This window comes from Fukomys damarensis, unplaced genomic scaffold (assembly GCF_012274545.1).
Source record: "Fukomys damarensis isolate Sample0158 unplaced genomic scaffold, DMR_v1.0_HiC HiC_scaffold_9, whole genome shotgun sequence".
Classification (NCBI taxonomy): Eukaryota; Metazoa; Chordata; class Mammalia; order Rodentia; family Bathyergidae; genus Fukomys; species Fukomys damarensis.
In genome coordinates, this window is record NW_022900921.1 from 3,358,912 (window position 1) to 3,374,996 (window position 16,085).

General features: G+C 48.2%; 1 protein-coding gene across 5 annotated transcripts in view; it reads left to right on the forward strand.

The window, feature by feature from the left end:
• The window catches only part of Slc22a4 (solute carrier family 22 member 4), a 60,734-nt gene that overhangs the window by 29,693 nt on the left and 14,956 nt on the right, over window positions 1–16,085 (forward strand). For all 5 annotated transcript variants that reach the window (XM_010639843.3, XM_019209860.2, XM_019209861.2 and 2 more), the window contains exons 4-6: window positions 6,857–7,028; window positions 11,583–11,709; window positions 14,603–14,703. In XM_010639843.3, the coding sequence (XP_010638145.2) occupies window positions 6,857–7,028; window positions 11,583–11,709; window positions 14,603–14,703 (400 nt within the window). The remainder of the gene's footprint in view (window positions 1–6,856; window positions 7,029–11,582; window positions 11,710–14,602; window positions 14,704–16,085) is intronic.

Here is a 16,085-nt window from a genome sequence, read left to right on the forward strand (position 1 = left end):
TAGTAGACTTCAGATAGGAGCCGGACGGGGGGAGGCTGCTCTCCTTTCTGCAGGGACAATGTGTACTTTAAGATTATTTGTGTAGAGAGCACAAGGAGCTACATGCCAGTGGCACTAGAAAGTGAGAGTAGATAGACTTGGGACAGAAAGTATAGCCTCCTAACGGCTGATGACCCTGAGGATTTAGGACTCCTAGGCCTAGCAAAGGCTGTTCTCGTTTTCTAAGTCCCCAGGATCCTTCCCCCTGAAGTGATCCTCCACATAGCTCAAAAGCCAAACCAGGTTCTCTGCTTGGGCCAGACCTATACCAGAAACTAAACAGGCTCCCCCAACAGGACTCAGCCCATAATCAGTGACCCACATCACAGGAGGTCTTGGGACTACCTGGAAGGGACAGAAGTCAGAGCAGCCCATCAGGAGCAAGGTGGGGATGTGCCAGGCAGTGGTTCCCCCAGGTTCTGCCGAGCCAAACTCGCCTTTGCCCTGCACAGGATGTTTCTGAGGCCCTGGAGTCTGTCCTCTGAGAGGCAAGAAGAGACCTCGGCTCCTTCAGGAAAGATCTGCCCTGCTGGGCCTGGCACTGCATCTACTGCCCTCGGAGCCCCTCAGTCTATGGGCTCACGTGCAGGGCTGAGAAGTGCTGAGGGTCAGTCTGAGCCTAGATGTGCTGATTCTGTGATTGGGGTGGGGACGCTGGGCGCCCCAGGCACCTGTCAGCTCCAGGCATGTCTGTTGCACCAGGGACTTAGGTCTTGGTATAAGACTGCTGTGTGGAGTTCTTGGGTCTGAAAGTTTGACCATGACTGAAAGCCCAGCCTGTTCCAGAGCAGCTGGATTCAGCAGTCAAGGCCTGGAGCGAAGAGGATACACAGGCAAGGACTTGGGGGCTATTGGCTTCCCACAGCACAGGAGCGCCCTCTGGTGTTTCAGAGGCCTCTGGTGTTTCAGGAGCGCCCTCTGGTGTTTCAAACTTAATTTCATATTAATTTTTTTTTCTTTTTGTATTGGGGGTCGAATTTATGCTTGTGAGGCAGACACCAGAACCACTGGCTAAACTTCTGACCCTCTTTTAATTTAATTCTAATTATTTTTATATTTTTCCTTGGGCTGGGTGAACCATCCAGGTCTGATTTGATTAAAGTAAACCAAAGGATAGCGTCTTGGCTAAGAATTTCTATTTGCTCCTTCACTTTTGCCTTCAGTCGTAACTCTCAAGTAGTAACTCATGTTAGGGATCTTCCCATTACTAGAAAACTGACCTAAGTAGCGGTGCATGGTTTTACATTGTAAAGAAATGCAAATGCTATAGGTGTGGTGGTGCAGGCCGTAATCCTAGCACTCTGGGAGGCTGAGGCAGGAGGATCGCCAAGTCTGAGTCCTACCTGGACAACTGGGCAACTTAGCAACGTAGCAGGAGCCTGTCTCAAGATAAATTTTAGAAGGGAAGAGAGTGAGTTCATTCTCCAGGGCTGAGAACAAAACAAAAAGTAGAAATGAGTCCTGTCCTAATGCTGCTTAAAAAAAAAAAAAATCATCAAACCTGTGAGTCATAGGATTCTCAAAAAGATACGGGGGGAAAAAAAGCTGCTGTTCAAAACAATCTAATGGAGATACACCTGCAGGGGTAGTCCTGCTAGCAGGTCACTGATTTAAGAGGAAATGAGGACCAAGGGCACTAACCTACCCACACCCCAACTCTTCACAGTCTCCCATTGTTTCTCAGAAATAATGCCCTAGGCCTGTTCACAGCTCCTTGGGTGAAATGCCCAGGGCACCTTACATCCTCTATAACTAACTGCTTAGTGTCTTCTGCCTGGAAAGTTAACTGCGTCCTGTCTCATTAAGGCGGATCCATTAATTCAGTGTCTTCCAGTTCTCCTAACCTCAGCCTTATTTCTTTGTACATGCTGAACTGTTTAAGGCTCTGCTTCCTCTGATACGTAGGTATTTCCCCTTTTGATGAATGCGTAGCTGACGGCATCTTCCTTTATAACTGTGGCTACCAGGAAGCTCAGGCAAGTTGTAAACTGAGCTACATTCATTGCTCAGCTTTTATCAGCAGCTTTTATACATAGTTGAGGGTTTTTGTTAAAGTTTCTATTTTTCTTGCAGTGCTGCAAAAAGAGCCCAAGACCTTGTGGATATTAGGCAAGTGCTATACCGCTGCGCTCTAACTCCAGCCCCAGATGCTTTTAAATTGGACTATAGTTCTGTTTTAGTCACTCAAGTAGGACATCATAAGCAAATATCATAGCGGGGGTGGCTTCATGGAGAAGAGTGCAGTTCTCCATAGTTCTGGAAGAGAGAAGGCTGAACTAAATATGCCTCCAGGCTGGGGGCCCCTGGGTGGGATCCCTCTGTGGCACTGAGGGGGTCAGAGGAAGAGCACAGCTTCTCTCTCTCTCTCTCTCTCTCTCTCTGAATTGATTTCCAGCCTTTCTTTCTTCCTTCCTTCCTTCTTGTTTTGAGATAAGACTCACCAGGTCATTAAGCAGCCCAGGCTGGGCTTAACTTGCAGTGCTCCTGCCTCAGCCTCTCAGAGTGCTGAGATCACAGCTGTGTGCTGCCATGCTTGGCAGGTGTCTCTTTATAAGAACAGCGGTCTCATCAGATCAAGGCCCTACTCTTAGGACCTCATTTAACCTCTGTCAATTATTAATCCACTTTGTCTCTATGGGTTTGTCTATCCTGAACATTTCATACTGTGAAATCATACAGTGAGTGTGTGGCCATTGGGACTAACTTCTTGCACTTTATATTTTCATTGTACATGAGTCAGTATTCCACTATATAAATACAACATATTGTGTTCATCAGTTCATCCGTTAGGAGATATCTGGGTTATTTCCACTGTGGCAGTGTTATGAACAGTGCTTCTATGAGCACTTTAATGTGCAGTTCTGTGTGGGCATATGTTTTCGGTTCCCTTGGGTATGTGCCTAGGTTGGGATGGCTGGGTCATACGGTAACTGTTCAACCTTTTGAGGAGCTGCCAGAGTTTTTGCAAAGTGATGTTTCATATTTGTGTTTTTCGTTTAAGACACAAGCTTTTACTTTTAAAAACCTTTTTCCTAATAATGCCATAGTGTTTTTGTGTGTGTATGCCATAGTTTTATTGTATTTAATTTATAAACTGCCTCAAAATCTTCATGGAGTGAATGAAGGAAGTAGAAATACATAAACGAGGTACAGAGACTGTCTTATTTGCACTGTGTTCTCATAAGGAAGAGCCAGGTGGAGCCAGGGAGGAGCAAGGGTCCGTGGTGGGGAAAGTGTACTCAGCGTCGCTAGGCACAGGCAGACAGGAGAAGTCCCTCTGGCCTAGAGCGCCCTGAGCAGAGCGCTCCCTAACCTGATGAGATTTCTAAGCAGTTTCTGGGGAGCAGAGAGGTTCTAGGGCTTTCCACTGGGGCAGCACTTTCTGCCTCTCCCCTGCCATCTACATATTTCAGCTCTGGCACCGAGATAAAGGGACAGCTGATCACGCTGCTAGGCATTCCCCCTTAGTTGTCACTGCCTCATACCTCCAGTCAGTCCTGGAGCCCGGATTTAGCAGCAGACGCCGTGAGCCCCACGCACCAGCAGGGGGCGCTCCTCTGTCCCCAGACCCAGGCAGCAGTACTGCAGTTTCCTTTCTTGAGCCCGGGTCTACTGTGGCCTTTGGGAACTGAGGGGCATGGGAGTCCTCCACGTGGCGTGTGCCTGTGGCTCTGGGACTGACTGCCACAGAAGGGCCCTGGGCTGCCCAGCCCTGCTCAATCCTTCTTGGAAAGGGCTCTGATTCGGGAGGAGGTGACAGCGGGTGGGAAAACTCTCCTAGAGCTTCTCAGGCTCTCATCCTGGCCAGGACTGGCCCCTTTGGCTTAGACATCGGTTTCACTGTCAGGATCACTCAAAGGCCCAGTGAGACCAAGACCAGCCAGGGTTTGCCCTGGAGCAAAAGTCTCCACTTTGGCCCCTGTCCAACACTGCTCACCAGGGAGCGAGCAAGTCCTCACTCCTCCCGGCTCCTGCCTGGTTCTCCCCTAGGAAACTGCAGTGCAAATAAGGCAATCTCTGTAACACATTTATGTGTTTCTACCTCCACTTACGCCATGAAGATTTGGAGGAAGAGGGAGAAGGACAGGGACTCCCCAGTCAGCAGTCAGGAATGACCACTGTCATCTGTCTCTCGGCTGGTTAGCTTGGAGTGTGTGTGGCAGCTGCAGGCCTTGAGGCTCCCCTCCTAGTGCTGCTCAAAAGGGCTCCAGCCAGTGCAGTGACAAACCAAGGACAGGAAGATGAAAATCCTCCCTTCTGAGAGGTGGGGACAGCCCTGCCTATCTCCCATCTGGTCTCCTGTAGTTTCTCAGTCCAAGAACTACCTGTGCGCAGTGGCACTGCACCTGCCTGACAAGCACAAGGTTCTGAGTTCAATCCCCAGTACAAAAAAAAAAAAAAAGGACTACGGGTCAAAGGACCAAGGCTTTGCCCTAGGGGATTTTTTTCTTGGAGACTACACCAGCATCCATAGGGCAAGCAGATATCATTTAAATCCTGGCTGTCCCACTTATTGTTAGTTTAGGTAACTGGCATTAACTGCTTAAGTCTGAGCTGACTCAGGGTAAAATAGTGGTAATGAGGGTCAGGGATGTAGCTCAGCAGTGCCACCTGCCTGGGAAGTGCAAGGTCTTGAGTTCAATCCCTGGTTCCGAACAAACAAACAAAAGACATAATAGGTGTGAATATTTAGCCTAGAACCTGGTGGCTCAAATTACTCCAAAAAAAAATGCCACCTGTGAAGATGATGATGATGGTGATGTTTTAGGAAATGTGACTAAGTCAGAGAGCAGAATGTAGGGCTAAAACAGAATTATCTGGATGTGAAGTACTCGTGTTATACACAGCAAGGCAAAGAGGAAAATGTACAGAGCTTCTGCTCCCCTGGGCACTCTGTGTAGTTGAAATGACTCTGCTCTGGTCTGAGACCCAAGCTTAGCAGAGGAGTTTGTCCAGCGCCCAGTGGTGGCCTTCTCTCTCACTTCTCATACCAGGGTTATGAAGGATCAGGAGCCTCTGGCCTCGCAATTCTACAAGATTCTCACTCAGATCCTCCACTGTTTTACTTGTGAATTTCTGTTTAGGAACAAAGCACACCCTGTTCATTTTCATACTGTCGTCTCAGCTAATGGGTTTAGAATCCTGGGCATGTTAGGCAAGTCTTTCATAAAGTAAGGAAAAATCCTAGAGATCACACTTGTGATCCTCCAAGAAGTCAGCCCTGTTATGGTTTCTATCTAGATGTCCCCCAAACCTCATGGCATCATAAGCAGGACCTTGGGAGGTGACTGCATTACAGGAAGTTTGAGCTGATTTGCTGTCCGCCGAGGGGCCTGGTTGGAAGAGGCGGTCACCGTGGGTCTGCCTTCCTGGCTCCTCCCCTGACTGCCTGCCATGCCCCTCTGCCAGGCCCTCCTGCCTGGGAGCCACCTGCTGTGGGCTGGAATGTGGGCCAGAATAAAGCTTTCCTCCTTAACTTGTGGATGTTGTGTATTGAATCCCAGCAACAACGGAAGCGAGGAGACAGGCTCCATCCTCGGAAATGAGCGATACAGGCTGAGAAAAGCGCTGGGCGGCTCAGCCTATGTCTTCCTTATGGGAAGCAGAGGCACCCAGTGCTGGCCATCTCCCACAGCCTGGCCTCTTAAGTGGCTGCTCGAGACCGCTGAGGCAGGTGGCTCAGTTCTACAGAGTGGGAGGGGGATGGGGAGGCTGATGCAGCAATGGAATTAATCTGTTTCTTTGGATTTAATCTCTTAGTCTGTGCCCATAAACATGATTGAGAAGATCTTTGACCTTTGAATTTATCTGTATTGTCGTCCTCCCTCCTGGAGGGCCCGGAGCTCTGTAACTGGAGGAGCTTGCCCGTGGGCTCCCTGTCTCAAGCCGAGAGCTCTGAAGCTCTGGAGCAGTGTGGAAGAGCCGGGGCTAGGCTGTCTGTCAGTCCACTGTGGTGCTGAGCAGGGCAGGGTCCCACAGCTGCCAGCCAGCACCCAGACGCCTTGCACCTTGGGCCTGTGTGCTGGGGTTCTGGGAGAGCTCAGCAGAGTTCCCCGGGCATGTGGCCAGCTCCAGGGCAGCCACCTGTAGGGGAGCAAAGAGCTCCTACTCTCCTGTCCTTGTGTGAGAGCACGGCCTCTGCCCGGCACTGATCTTCAGGGAAGTGAGCCCTGGTGGGTCCTGGCAGCCTGTCGTGCACCTCCAGTGCTGGCTGGCTCCTGTTTATTCAGTCTCAGAACTCAGCTAGGAAACTGTGAGCTTCCTCGTTTCCTGCTGGGCCGGTGCCTGTTCACTGACAGTTTACTGACATGTGGGGCAGGCTAACCACATCCTAACCCCAAAGAGCCCCCAGAAGAGCCACCTCCCCACAGGCTAGGAAGTCTCTGCTCCTCATGCTGGAGCCCTGATCCCGGAAGCGCGGCGTTCTCAGAAGGGACTGTCACATTCCTGTGACATGAGATGATGCTGTGCACCTACAATCCCTGCACTGGGGCAGGGAAGGTTGAGGGTCACAAGTGCAAGCCCAGCCTTGCAACTCAAAACAAGAAAAACAAAGGGCTGGGATTGTAGGTGACGGCCAAGGTTCTGGGTTCGATCTCCAGTACTGGAGTGGGGGGTGCTAAAGTGGGAGAATCGCTTGATCTTACAAATGCAAAACCCACCTGGGCAACATATCAAGACCCCATCTCAAAACAAACAAACACAGACCGGGGATTTAGCTCAGTGGTTCTGCCAACTGCCTTGCAAGCGCAAGGTTCTGAGTTTGATCCCCGGTACCAAAAAACCGGTGCTAATCCTCCTCCCTTGTTTTGAACAGGATCAGAAATCCTGGGCAAGTCAGCTCGTCTAGTATTCTCCACCTTAGGAGTGTGCACATTTTTTGCAATGGGGTACATGCTGCTCCCACTGCTGGCGTACTTCATCAGAGACTGGCGGATGCTGCTGCTGGCGCTGACGCTGCCCGGGGCGCTGTGCGCCCCCCTGTGGTGGTGAGTGCGCGGCCTTCCTGTCCTCCCCTGGCTGTGTCCTGAGACACTGGGAACTGGGGTGGGCGTGGGGGTGCTCCACAACACCTTCCAAGGCTCTCCCTGTGTGGGTGGGCTGCGAGCTGGGGTGTGACGGTCCACTGCCCCACTTCCCTGTCCGGAATTCCAGTCCCTCCGGGCCTCTCCCACTCCAGGCTGTGGGTGGCTGCATGTGGCAACAGGATTGTTGGGTTTTCTTTTTCATGCTGCCCCTTTTGGGGCCCTTTCCTTTCTCTAGGAAATCTCCTTGTTCAGTCACAGAGCATTCGGCCCTCTCTGTCCATAGATTCTGTGGATTCATCCTAAAGAGGATGGCAAAAAAAATGTTAACTGAATGTGTACTGATCATGGAGACTTTTTCCTGCAATATTCCCTAAACAATACAGCGTAACAGCTATTTACACAATATTAGCTAGCAAGGAGCCAGTAGTAACTCAGTGGTAGAACTGCTAAGCATGTACAAAGGCTCTAGGTTCAATCCCCAGTACCCTCCTCCCAAAGTACACACACTCACACCCCCCACAGAAATGTATATGTCCAAATGTCTACAGAGGAGGATATGCATAGATTACATGCAAAAGCTATGCTACCCTATGGACAACTAAGGAGCTTCGCATCACCAGGGGGTCCTGGAACCAGTTCCCCCCAATACCCAGGGACACATAATTGCTTGCCATGAATAATACCATGGGTGTGCCTGTTGGTCTGCTTTGTCTTGAAGAGTGAGGGAATCGCTTTTGTTTAAAGAGTTGCTGAAATAGTCTCTTCTATCCTCCCACAACCCTCCAACTCAAAAGAAATTTTTTTTCTTTTTTCCATTCTTTTTTTTTCTTTTTTCTTGTGCTTTGATTGTGGGGATCAATTTAACCTAGGGCCGCACACATATAAGACAAACATTCTGGCAGAGCTGTCCTCTCAGCCCCTCCTCAAATCAATTTAGACACAACAGTTACAGGAATAACAAAGTTTGGCGATTCTGCCCTCAGTCTCATCCAACATGATTAACTGGAAGATTTCAGGTAAAAGAACAGAATACAAACAATAATAGAACATGGCCTCAGGTATACTCACTCCTTTCAGGAGATTTCACATTTAAATAAGGAGCAAGAAGAAACGAGAAAGGATTTCTTCCACTGGCTTAGTTCCATTATATAAAAGTCGAATCTGCCACCACTAGGGAAAGATTTTACTGAACTGCTTGAGTTGTACCTGCTTATGTAACTATAACTACATAGTAAAAGTTCCTTTGATCATTTTTTGAATTTGCAGTTTAAGACTAGATCTCCTGGTTGCCCTGTCACATCCTGCCTGGAAAACTATCCAGACAGAGAGACAGACACAGGAAGGGTCCTTCATTTTGCTCCCTGGTCAGATAGCGGTAGCCCCCGAAGGCCTTTCTGACCGGGTGGCTCAGATAGGACCACTCCAGTGACTTGCCTTCTTATCACCTGTAAGGCTGCCATGGTTACCACTGTAAACTCTGGGCCTGAGGTGGCTGTATGGAAATAAATTTTTTTTAATTTCCGGGAATATAAGAGACAGATCTTTAAAGACCAAATATTACTCTGATTTACTGGAACTTTCCTCTGGAGCCCAGGCTGAGGGTCAGTACAAAAGGCAGGTCACTGTCTCCACAGCTCAGTCATCACCCCATCCCTGTCACACCTCCTTCCCACTTTCCACAACACCCCTGCTTCCTGAATGCATTGTAAAAGATGCTGGAGAACAGAAGTTCTCTTTAGACACAAGATAAGGCTATTTTCTGCCTTTTCAGGTGAATAATTTTTTTCAGATAAATACTTTTAATAGTCTATATTCCCTGGCTCTAGCTGTCATTTTGGCTTAAGCAGTCAGTACTTTTAAAACATGTTATAATCCACTTTATTACACTATGATTTTATGTGTGTGTGAGAGAGAGAGACAGAGAGAGAGAGAGACTGGCAGAGACACAGGAAGCGAGTAACATTGAAGGGCTCTAATAGTTAATAGTCACAGACATTCACACCCCATTACCACAGAACTGCCCTGGTCATGGCCCCTGAGTTTCCGGCAGAGAAGACCATCGGGTAAGGCTCTTCCTCCCTCCGGCTGGGGGAGTTCTTTCATGAGTGCTCTTGGCAGTGGACTCTGTACCAGGGACAAGACCGCCCCAGACAGGGCAGCTGCGGGTCAGCAAAAATGAGCTGAGTGTTCGTCCTGAGAGTTTGACAACAGTCTTTTCACTTTCCTGTAAAAATAAAACCACTTTCTTCTAAATGACTTCCTTGAAGGGGAATTTTCTGAAGCGAAGCTCATCAGCCAGAGGGCTGGGATAAGGTGGGGGTGCCTGCTCAGGATGTGACACGCTCTCCAGCCAAAGCCACCCCTCTTTACTCAGGAGAACATGACTCTTCAGACCTAAGTGTGCATCCTCATTTGGCATTCTGCGAGCTTTTGAAATGGTCCACCAGACTTGAGATGTGTGCACCAAGAAAAGGAAGGCAGTTTGAAAGTAGAGAGCCCAGTGGGCTGGAAATGGGAGCAAAACCCACATGGAGCCACTGCATATGGTCTGGGATGTATTGCATCCAAATTCCCTTTCCAAGGCCGGGCGGTACGTGGCCACGGGTGCTGACAGTGGAGAGGGTATAGGAACACAGTGGGGAAGGAGGCCCTCAAGGCAAGCTGGGGAAAGCTGTGCAATTTCTGGCTGACTCCACATTAGGAATCCAGTGGTAGTGATGGCCCTGAGAACCTGAGAAAGGAAGGAAGAATATTTCTAAGCAAAACCTTGTTGGGGAAAGATACCTCTGAGACACACAGGCAGCCATGAAATACAATAGTGGCTAGAGTAAGATTAATTCTGCACTAATCCAGTAACCGCCAGCCACATGGGGCTATTCAAATTAATTAAAAGCAAATAAAGCCATATTTCCATTTCTTCAGCCATACTAGTTATGCTAGCTTCATCGCCATATGTGGTTACTGTGTGCTCTATTGGACAGCACGGGTTTGCCTATTTCAGAAGTTTCTGTTAGACAACACAGTTCTAATTACTGAAGGTCCGTGGCCAGACATCACCGCAGTCCCTACAGGTACCAAGTGAAGGGAGTATTATGAAAATGCAAACTGGGCTCCTTTCCAGCCCATGTCCTAGGAGGCTGGGGAATGTGGCTGCTGGGTTGGCCATGCAATACACTGTGTTTTGCTCTGAGCAAATTCCCAGTGCAGCTTGGGGGCTATTAATTCTAGGGCAGGTCTGTGTGTGCTACTTGTCATTTATTTTCTAGGATAACTAAGTACTAATACCTAAGTAAGGAAAATAAGATCCGGTAGAATGGCTAAGAGTGTCTGAGAAAAGCTAGGAAGAAATAAATAGAGTCCTGTATTTGCAACCGTTTGAATATCAGTTATAAGTGTATCTGGAGTATCTTAATATTTAACAATGAAGGTTTTAGATTTTTTTTATGAGACGACATGGAGACTCATCTCCCAAAAGCTGGCTGTGAAACTCACTGACCTGAGAACCTGCTGAAAGCCACAGGGACAGCCAGGGCGGCATTAGTGCTCTGTCCACACCCCTGGCTGCCAGAAAAGCTGGTGGAGCACAGGGGCCCTGGCCGTCCTTTACCCAGGGAGATGCGAGCCCCCCAGGATCCTCACAGCAGGGTAACCCTGAAGGACAGTCTCTTTGGGGTCCTTACAGCCCAGGGACGGTGTCCTGGAGGAGCCGTGCTGGCTGTTCCACTTCTGATGGTCCCTCTGCAGCTGCCAGGGTCAGAGGCGCCACGGGGACGCCCACCATCATGGTCCAGTCCAGGGCTTATGCGGAAAAATGTGATCTGAACTTTGGAATTAGAAGATGCTTCTATTATTTCTATAAGACAGTGAAAAGCTTTTTTTTTTGTTTTGTTTTGTTTTGTTTTAGTACTGGAGATCGAACTCGGGTCCTTGTGCTTGTAAGGCAGGTGGCAGAACCACTGAGCTAAATCCCTGGCCCTAACAGTGAAAATCTTATAAGGATTCCCTTCCAGTGGTTCAGCGTCACACACCTGTGATCCAATGAGCCAGATGTGATGGTATACACCTGTTATCCCAGCACTCCGGAGGCTGAGGCAGGAAGATCGCTAAGAGTTGGAGGCCCAACTAGGCTCCATAGTGAGTTCAAGGCCAGCCTGAACCACATAGGGAGACCCTGTCTCAAACAAAGCAACAAACAAAACACCAGCTGCATATTACACATTGTATACTGGCATTGAAATATCACTCTACCTCAGACATATGTATAATTACTATGTGTCATTTAAAATTACAATATAGGGATAGGGATGTAACTTAGTGGTAGAGCACTTGTCTAGCATGCATGAGGCCCTGGGACCAATCCCCTGTACCACAAAAATAAAAAAGCTTAAATAAAGACAAACTAGAAGTTTTCAGAATTAAATTGTCCAGATAGCAGTGTCTCCTGCTGAGAGTGGCCGAGAAATAAGTGTCAACCTCTAATGTGAAACATGATTAACTACTGAAAATGAATTCTAGGTGTATTCCTGAATCTCCTCGGTGGCTGATATCCCAGAAAAGATTTAGAGAGGCCGAAGATATCATCCAAAAAGCTGCAAAGATGAACAGCGTGACTGCACCTCCAGTGATATTTGATCCTATAGAGGTAAGAATTTGTAGGTATTTCCTCTGAAAGTCGGCTCTGAATTCTTAGTTTTATGGAATTTAATTTAATTCAATATTTGGTAAGTGCCTACCAAGTACTTGGTAGTACTCGTGTTACGGAAGGAAATAATAAGTGACACACAGAGAGGACACAGAATAGAAGTAAAATAACAGATTTACTCATGCATAAGGGTCGACCACACACTGGGTTACAGCTCCTCCCTTTATAGGGTTTCCCAGCCTGGACTTCATTTGTGTGGTTACCCTTCATTCTCACAGTTCAAATCATGGTCACAGAACAGTTCATCTTTTCAACCCAAACGTAACAGTTCTTTGCAGTTGGGGAGTTTACCTTTAAGATTCAACTAGTATCTATTCTAGTCCATAGGAAGGGGGCGTTCAGGGTGGGGGGAGCAAATGTTGGCACTGGTCCTTTTGATCTTGACACTTTTATGATCAGGTGGCTTCAGTCTCTTTGGAGCTCAAGACCTTGCTGTGCCCTGCTATCTCAGGGTCAGACCAAATGCCTCAGTCAGCAATTAGTGCCTTTGGTGCCTATTAGTTCTGAGCAAAACAAAACAAACTGCCGTTAGAGATAACACAAGTCATTCTACGTTGTAACACTTCGTAGGTTTTTGCTATTTATAAAAGTTTTCCCTATCCCTCGGTGTGAGGAATGCGATCATGATTATTTTCTGGAATGAAATCCAGCTGTGCATGGTGGCTGGCATCCACAGCCCTAGTTTCTTGAGAGGCCAAGGAAGGGGGATTTCTAAAGCCCAGGAGTTTCTGGTCAGCCTAGGCAACAGTGAAATCTCTGCCTCTCAAAAAAAATCTACTGTAAAGGGGTGTTTTAGAATTAAGTAACATTCTAAAATCATGCCTGCTGGGCATGAGCCGCCACACTGCAGCGGTGTTTTTAAAGGCAGTTGGGGAGGAGCCCTCATAAGATTTTCACCGGCTCATGGCTATAGGTGTCTCAGCAGAAGAGTTCTTGCCTAGGATGCATAGGGCCCTGGTTTTGATCTCCAGTACTACCAAAATTTTAAAAATAATTAACTTCAGCGCTGGGGATTTAGCTCAGTGGTTCCACCACCTGCTTTGTAAGCACAAGGTCCTGAATTCGATCCTTGGTACCAAAAAAAAAAGAATTAAGTTCACACACACACACATATATATATATACCTGCTCCTCAGCAAATGGCAAGTAGTTCACTTCATTTTGGAAGTTTATCCCCAACTTCTTTATTGGCAATGTTCCAAAGTATTGATTACAACTATATACTGATGATTTGTAAATGTCCAGATGAAATGAGGAAAAAATGTGTTTGAGGGTTAGACCACCCTAGTTCCCCACTGTATCCTGCCTGTGCCTGTCTGTAGTCTGGCCGCAAGGCCTGTCAAGGGCCCTGTGACCTCTGCCTACAGGCCTGAGGGTTGGCCTCTGAGGGCAGGTGGCCACGGGGACAGCTGAGGCTCTGTGGAAGCAACCATGCCTCCTCGCAGTGGGGACGTGCGGTGTGCCGCGCTGCGCTGGCCTCTTCGTGGGGGGGGGAAGAATGTGGCTAAGAGGGCAGGAAGACGAGGTGAAGAGGTGAGCAGGGAAGGAAGAAGGAGTGCTAGGACCCGAGCAGTGCACACCCCGTGCCAGTGGAACAGAATGAGAAAAGCAGGGTGTCCCGAGGACACAGACGCAGGTCCGTGCTAGGAGGGCAGCCGGACTCGCTTCGGTGACCGGCAAGGGTGGGGGGAGGGCATTCCTGGCTAGGAGATGGCGGGGCCCTCTCGGGATGCCTGAAGCAGACAGAGGCGGCTACCTCAGGACACAGAACTGTGGAGCATGTGGGGTTGGCAGTGCCCCATCCAAGGGCCTCCTCTGGCCCTGGCCATCAGGACCTTTTCCTGAAGCACATAGCCTGGCTGCGGCCGGCGGCGTCATTACAGTGGCAATGCACGCAGCTCTCAGCAGCCTGCCCATGACAAAACATCCTTAATTTTTTGCCCTTCAAATCAGTCCATCCCCAGTTTTAGTCAACTTAACTGGCTGTAAAAATCACAAGACCTTGGGAGTGTCTAACACCAGCAACTTTCAGGGCTGGGAACTTATTAGTATTTATTGGATTTGTATCCTATATGATTCGTGTTGTCAAGAAACGTGTAGTCTAATCACGGAGACCAGGCCGGCACAGATGAAGGCTGTGGATAAATGAGAATAAAGACCGACCTCAAACCCCAGGCTTCTGCTCCATGCAGCAGCTTCGCACATGGGCCTGCTCAGGACAGCCCACCCTGGAGGGAGAGCCTGCAGTTAGAGCTTCCGGGGACGGTCACTTCCCTGCCCACTCCCTCACAGGTCTTCTTTAAGAGCGGAATGCAGCTGTACAGGGTGATAGCCTAGAGCCCAACTGATGCTCAGCAGATGTTCGACTCCTTAGTCTTCTTTCTCGGAGAGGAAACTGAGGCATGGAAAAATTAAGGGACTTGCCCAGAACCATATAGCTCTCAGGAGCGTTTGTGACCTAGGTCTCTGTGCTATCACAGTTCATGCTCTGATGAACGACATGTCAGGGGCCTACACTTCGGGGTTACATACATTGACCTTCCCTCTCAATAGCCCACCAGGATCACAGATCAGGGTGATAAAGATGCGGGAGATTTTAGGCTTTGAATGAAACTGGGGGCTGATGTTTTATATTTCTAAGCCTCCTGTCCAAAATGGGCTGCAGGCATTTTAAAGAGCCAGGGTAAACATCACATATGCAGATGACCTTCTCTCTCCTCCAGGCTCATAGGCACACTCAGGTGACGTCATGAGTGACATGCCATGCACATGGGTGCTGGGGCTTCTTTACTACTTCAAAACTCATGTTTTCATTTTTGTTTGCATTATTTTAGCTACAGGAGCTAACCTCCTTGAAGCAGCCAAAAGTTTTCATTCTGGACCTGTTCAGGACCTTGAACATTGCCAAAATAACCATTATGTCTTTGCTACTGTGGTAAGTAGTGAGAGGCAATACCCAACTGGTGTTCTTTAATCCAGGAAAGCATGGGAGGCCTGGGTTATCCTGAGGCAACATAAAACTATAGAGAGTTGTAAGGTACTTGGAAATCCCTCAATTCAGTCTGTGAGACTAGATACTGGAAAAAGAATGGCAACAAAGGAACATTAAGCCTGCGGTCCTAGGGCCCACAGGAGAAGGGTTCCCTTCCCTTAAGGTTATAGGATTAGGGTAATGACATTCCCAATGTGGAGGCAGAGGTACCAATTCAGCTCCTGCTTCCTGAAGCTGATCCAGCGGTGGAGCAAAGGGTTAAGAAAACCTGGACCCCACTTTTGTGACCAGAATCCTGACAAGCTTTCCATGCTTGCCAGTGGCAAACTAAGTGGTTTCAGGAAGCAGAAATAATGGATTGGCTCTGCAGATTAGATTTAGTAAAGTACCTTCGAAGAAATGAGGAACAAAACAAAAAGAACCTGCTTGCTTCATGATGGCAGAAAGAAAAGAAAATTCCTCATCCTCAGAACTGGTGCTAGTCATCCTCAGTCTGCAGCTAGTCTATTTTTAGAAGCAGCCTGTTTTGGTTTTGGTTTTGGTTTTAGTACTGGGAATTGAACTCAGAAACTTGTGCTTGTGAAGCAGGTGGCAGAACCACTGAGCTAAATCCCCATCCCAGAACCAGCCTGTTTTGCAATTTAAAAAAAAAAAAAATGAGTGACAGAGCCCATGCCTCTGAATTAAGCAAGTGTGTCCTAGGCCTTCTGATGGCTGTCCCCACCACAGGCCGCCTTCACTCTTACCTGCACACACCACCCATGCAACCGCCTCTCAGCAGCAGCACCATGGAATCAACAACCCATGAGTCACTGCTTCCATCCAGGCTGCTTTGATTCCTCAGTTTGAAAATCATTACGATTTCTAGGGCCATCGATTTTATTTTTCATTTTGCTTTGAATCAGTGCTATGCTCCCCCCAACGTGGTCTAATATAGCCAAAGAGAGCCAACAGTATTCCCGAAACGTCCTCAGACGTTTGTGCTTTTGGGTCATGTTAATGATGAGCAAAGGTCCAGATGGAAGCTGGGCATTAGAGAGCACTGGTGGCTCCAGATGAGGACCAGCGCTGTCTAACAGGACACTGGGCAAAGAAGGAGATGTTTCCTCTCTGAGGCACCCAGAGTCCTCGCACCTGCCACATGATCATTTGGAGCATGGCTGGTGTGACAGAGAAACTTAAATTTTACTTAATTTTAATTTGTTTAAAAATAGCTGCCTATAGGGCCAGGGTTTTAGCTCAGTGGTTCTACCGCCTCCCTTGCAAGCAAAAGGACCTGAGTTCGATCCCAGTACAAAAAAAAAAAAAAAAAAAAAAAAAAAAAA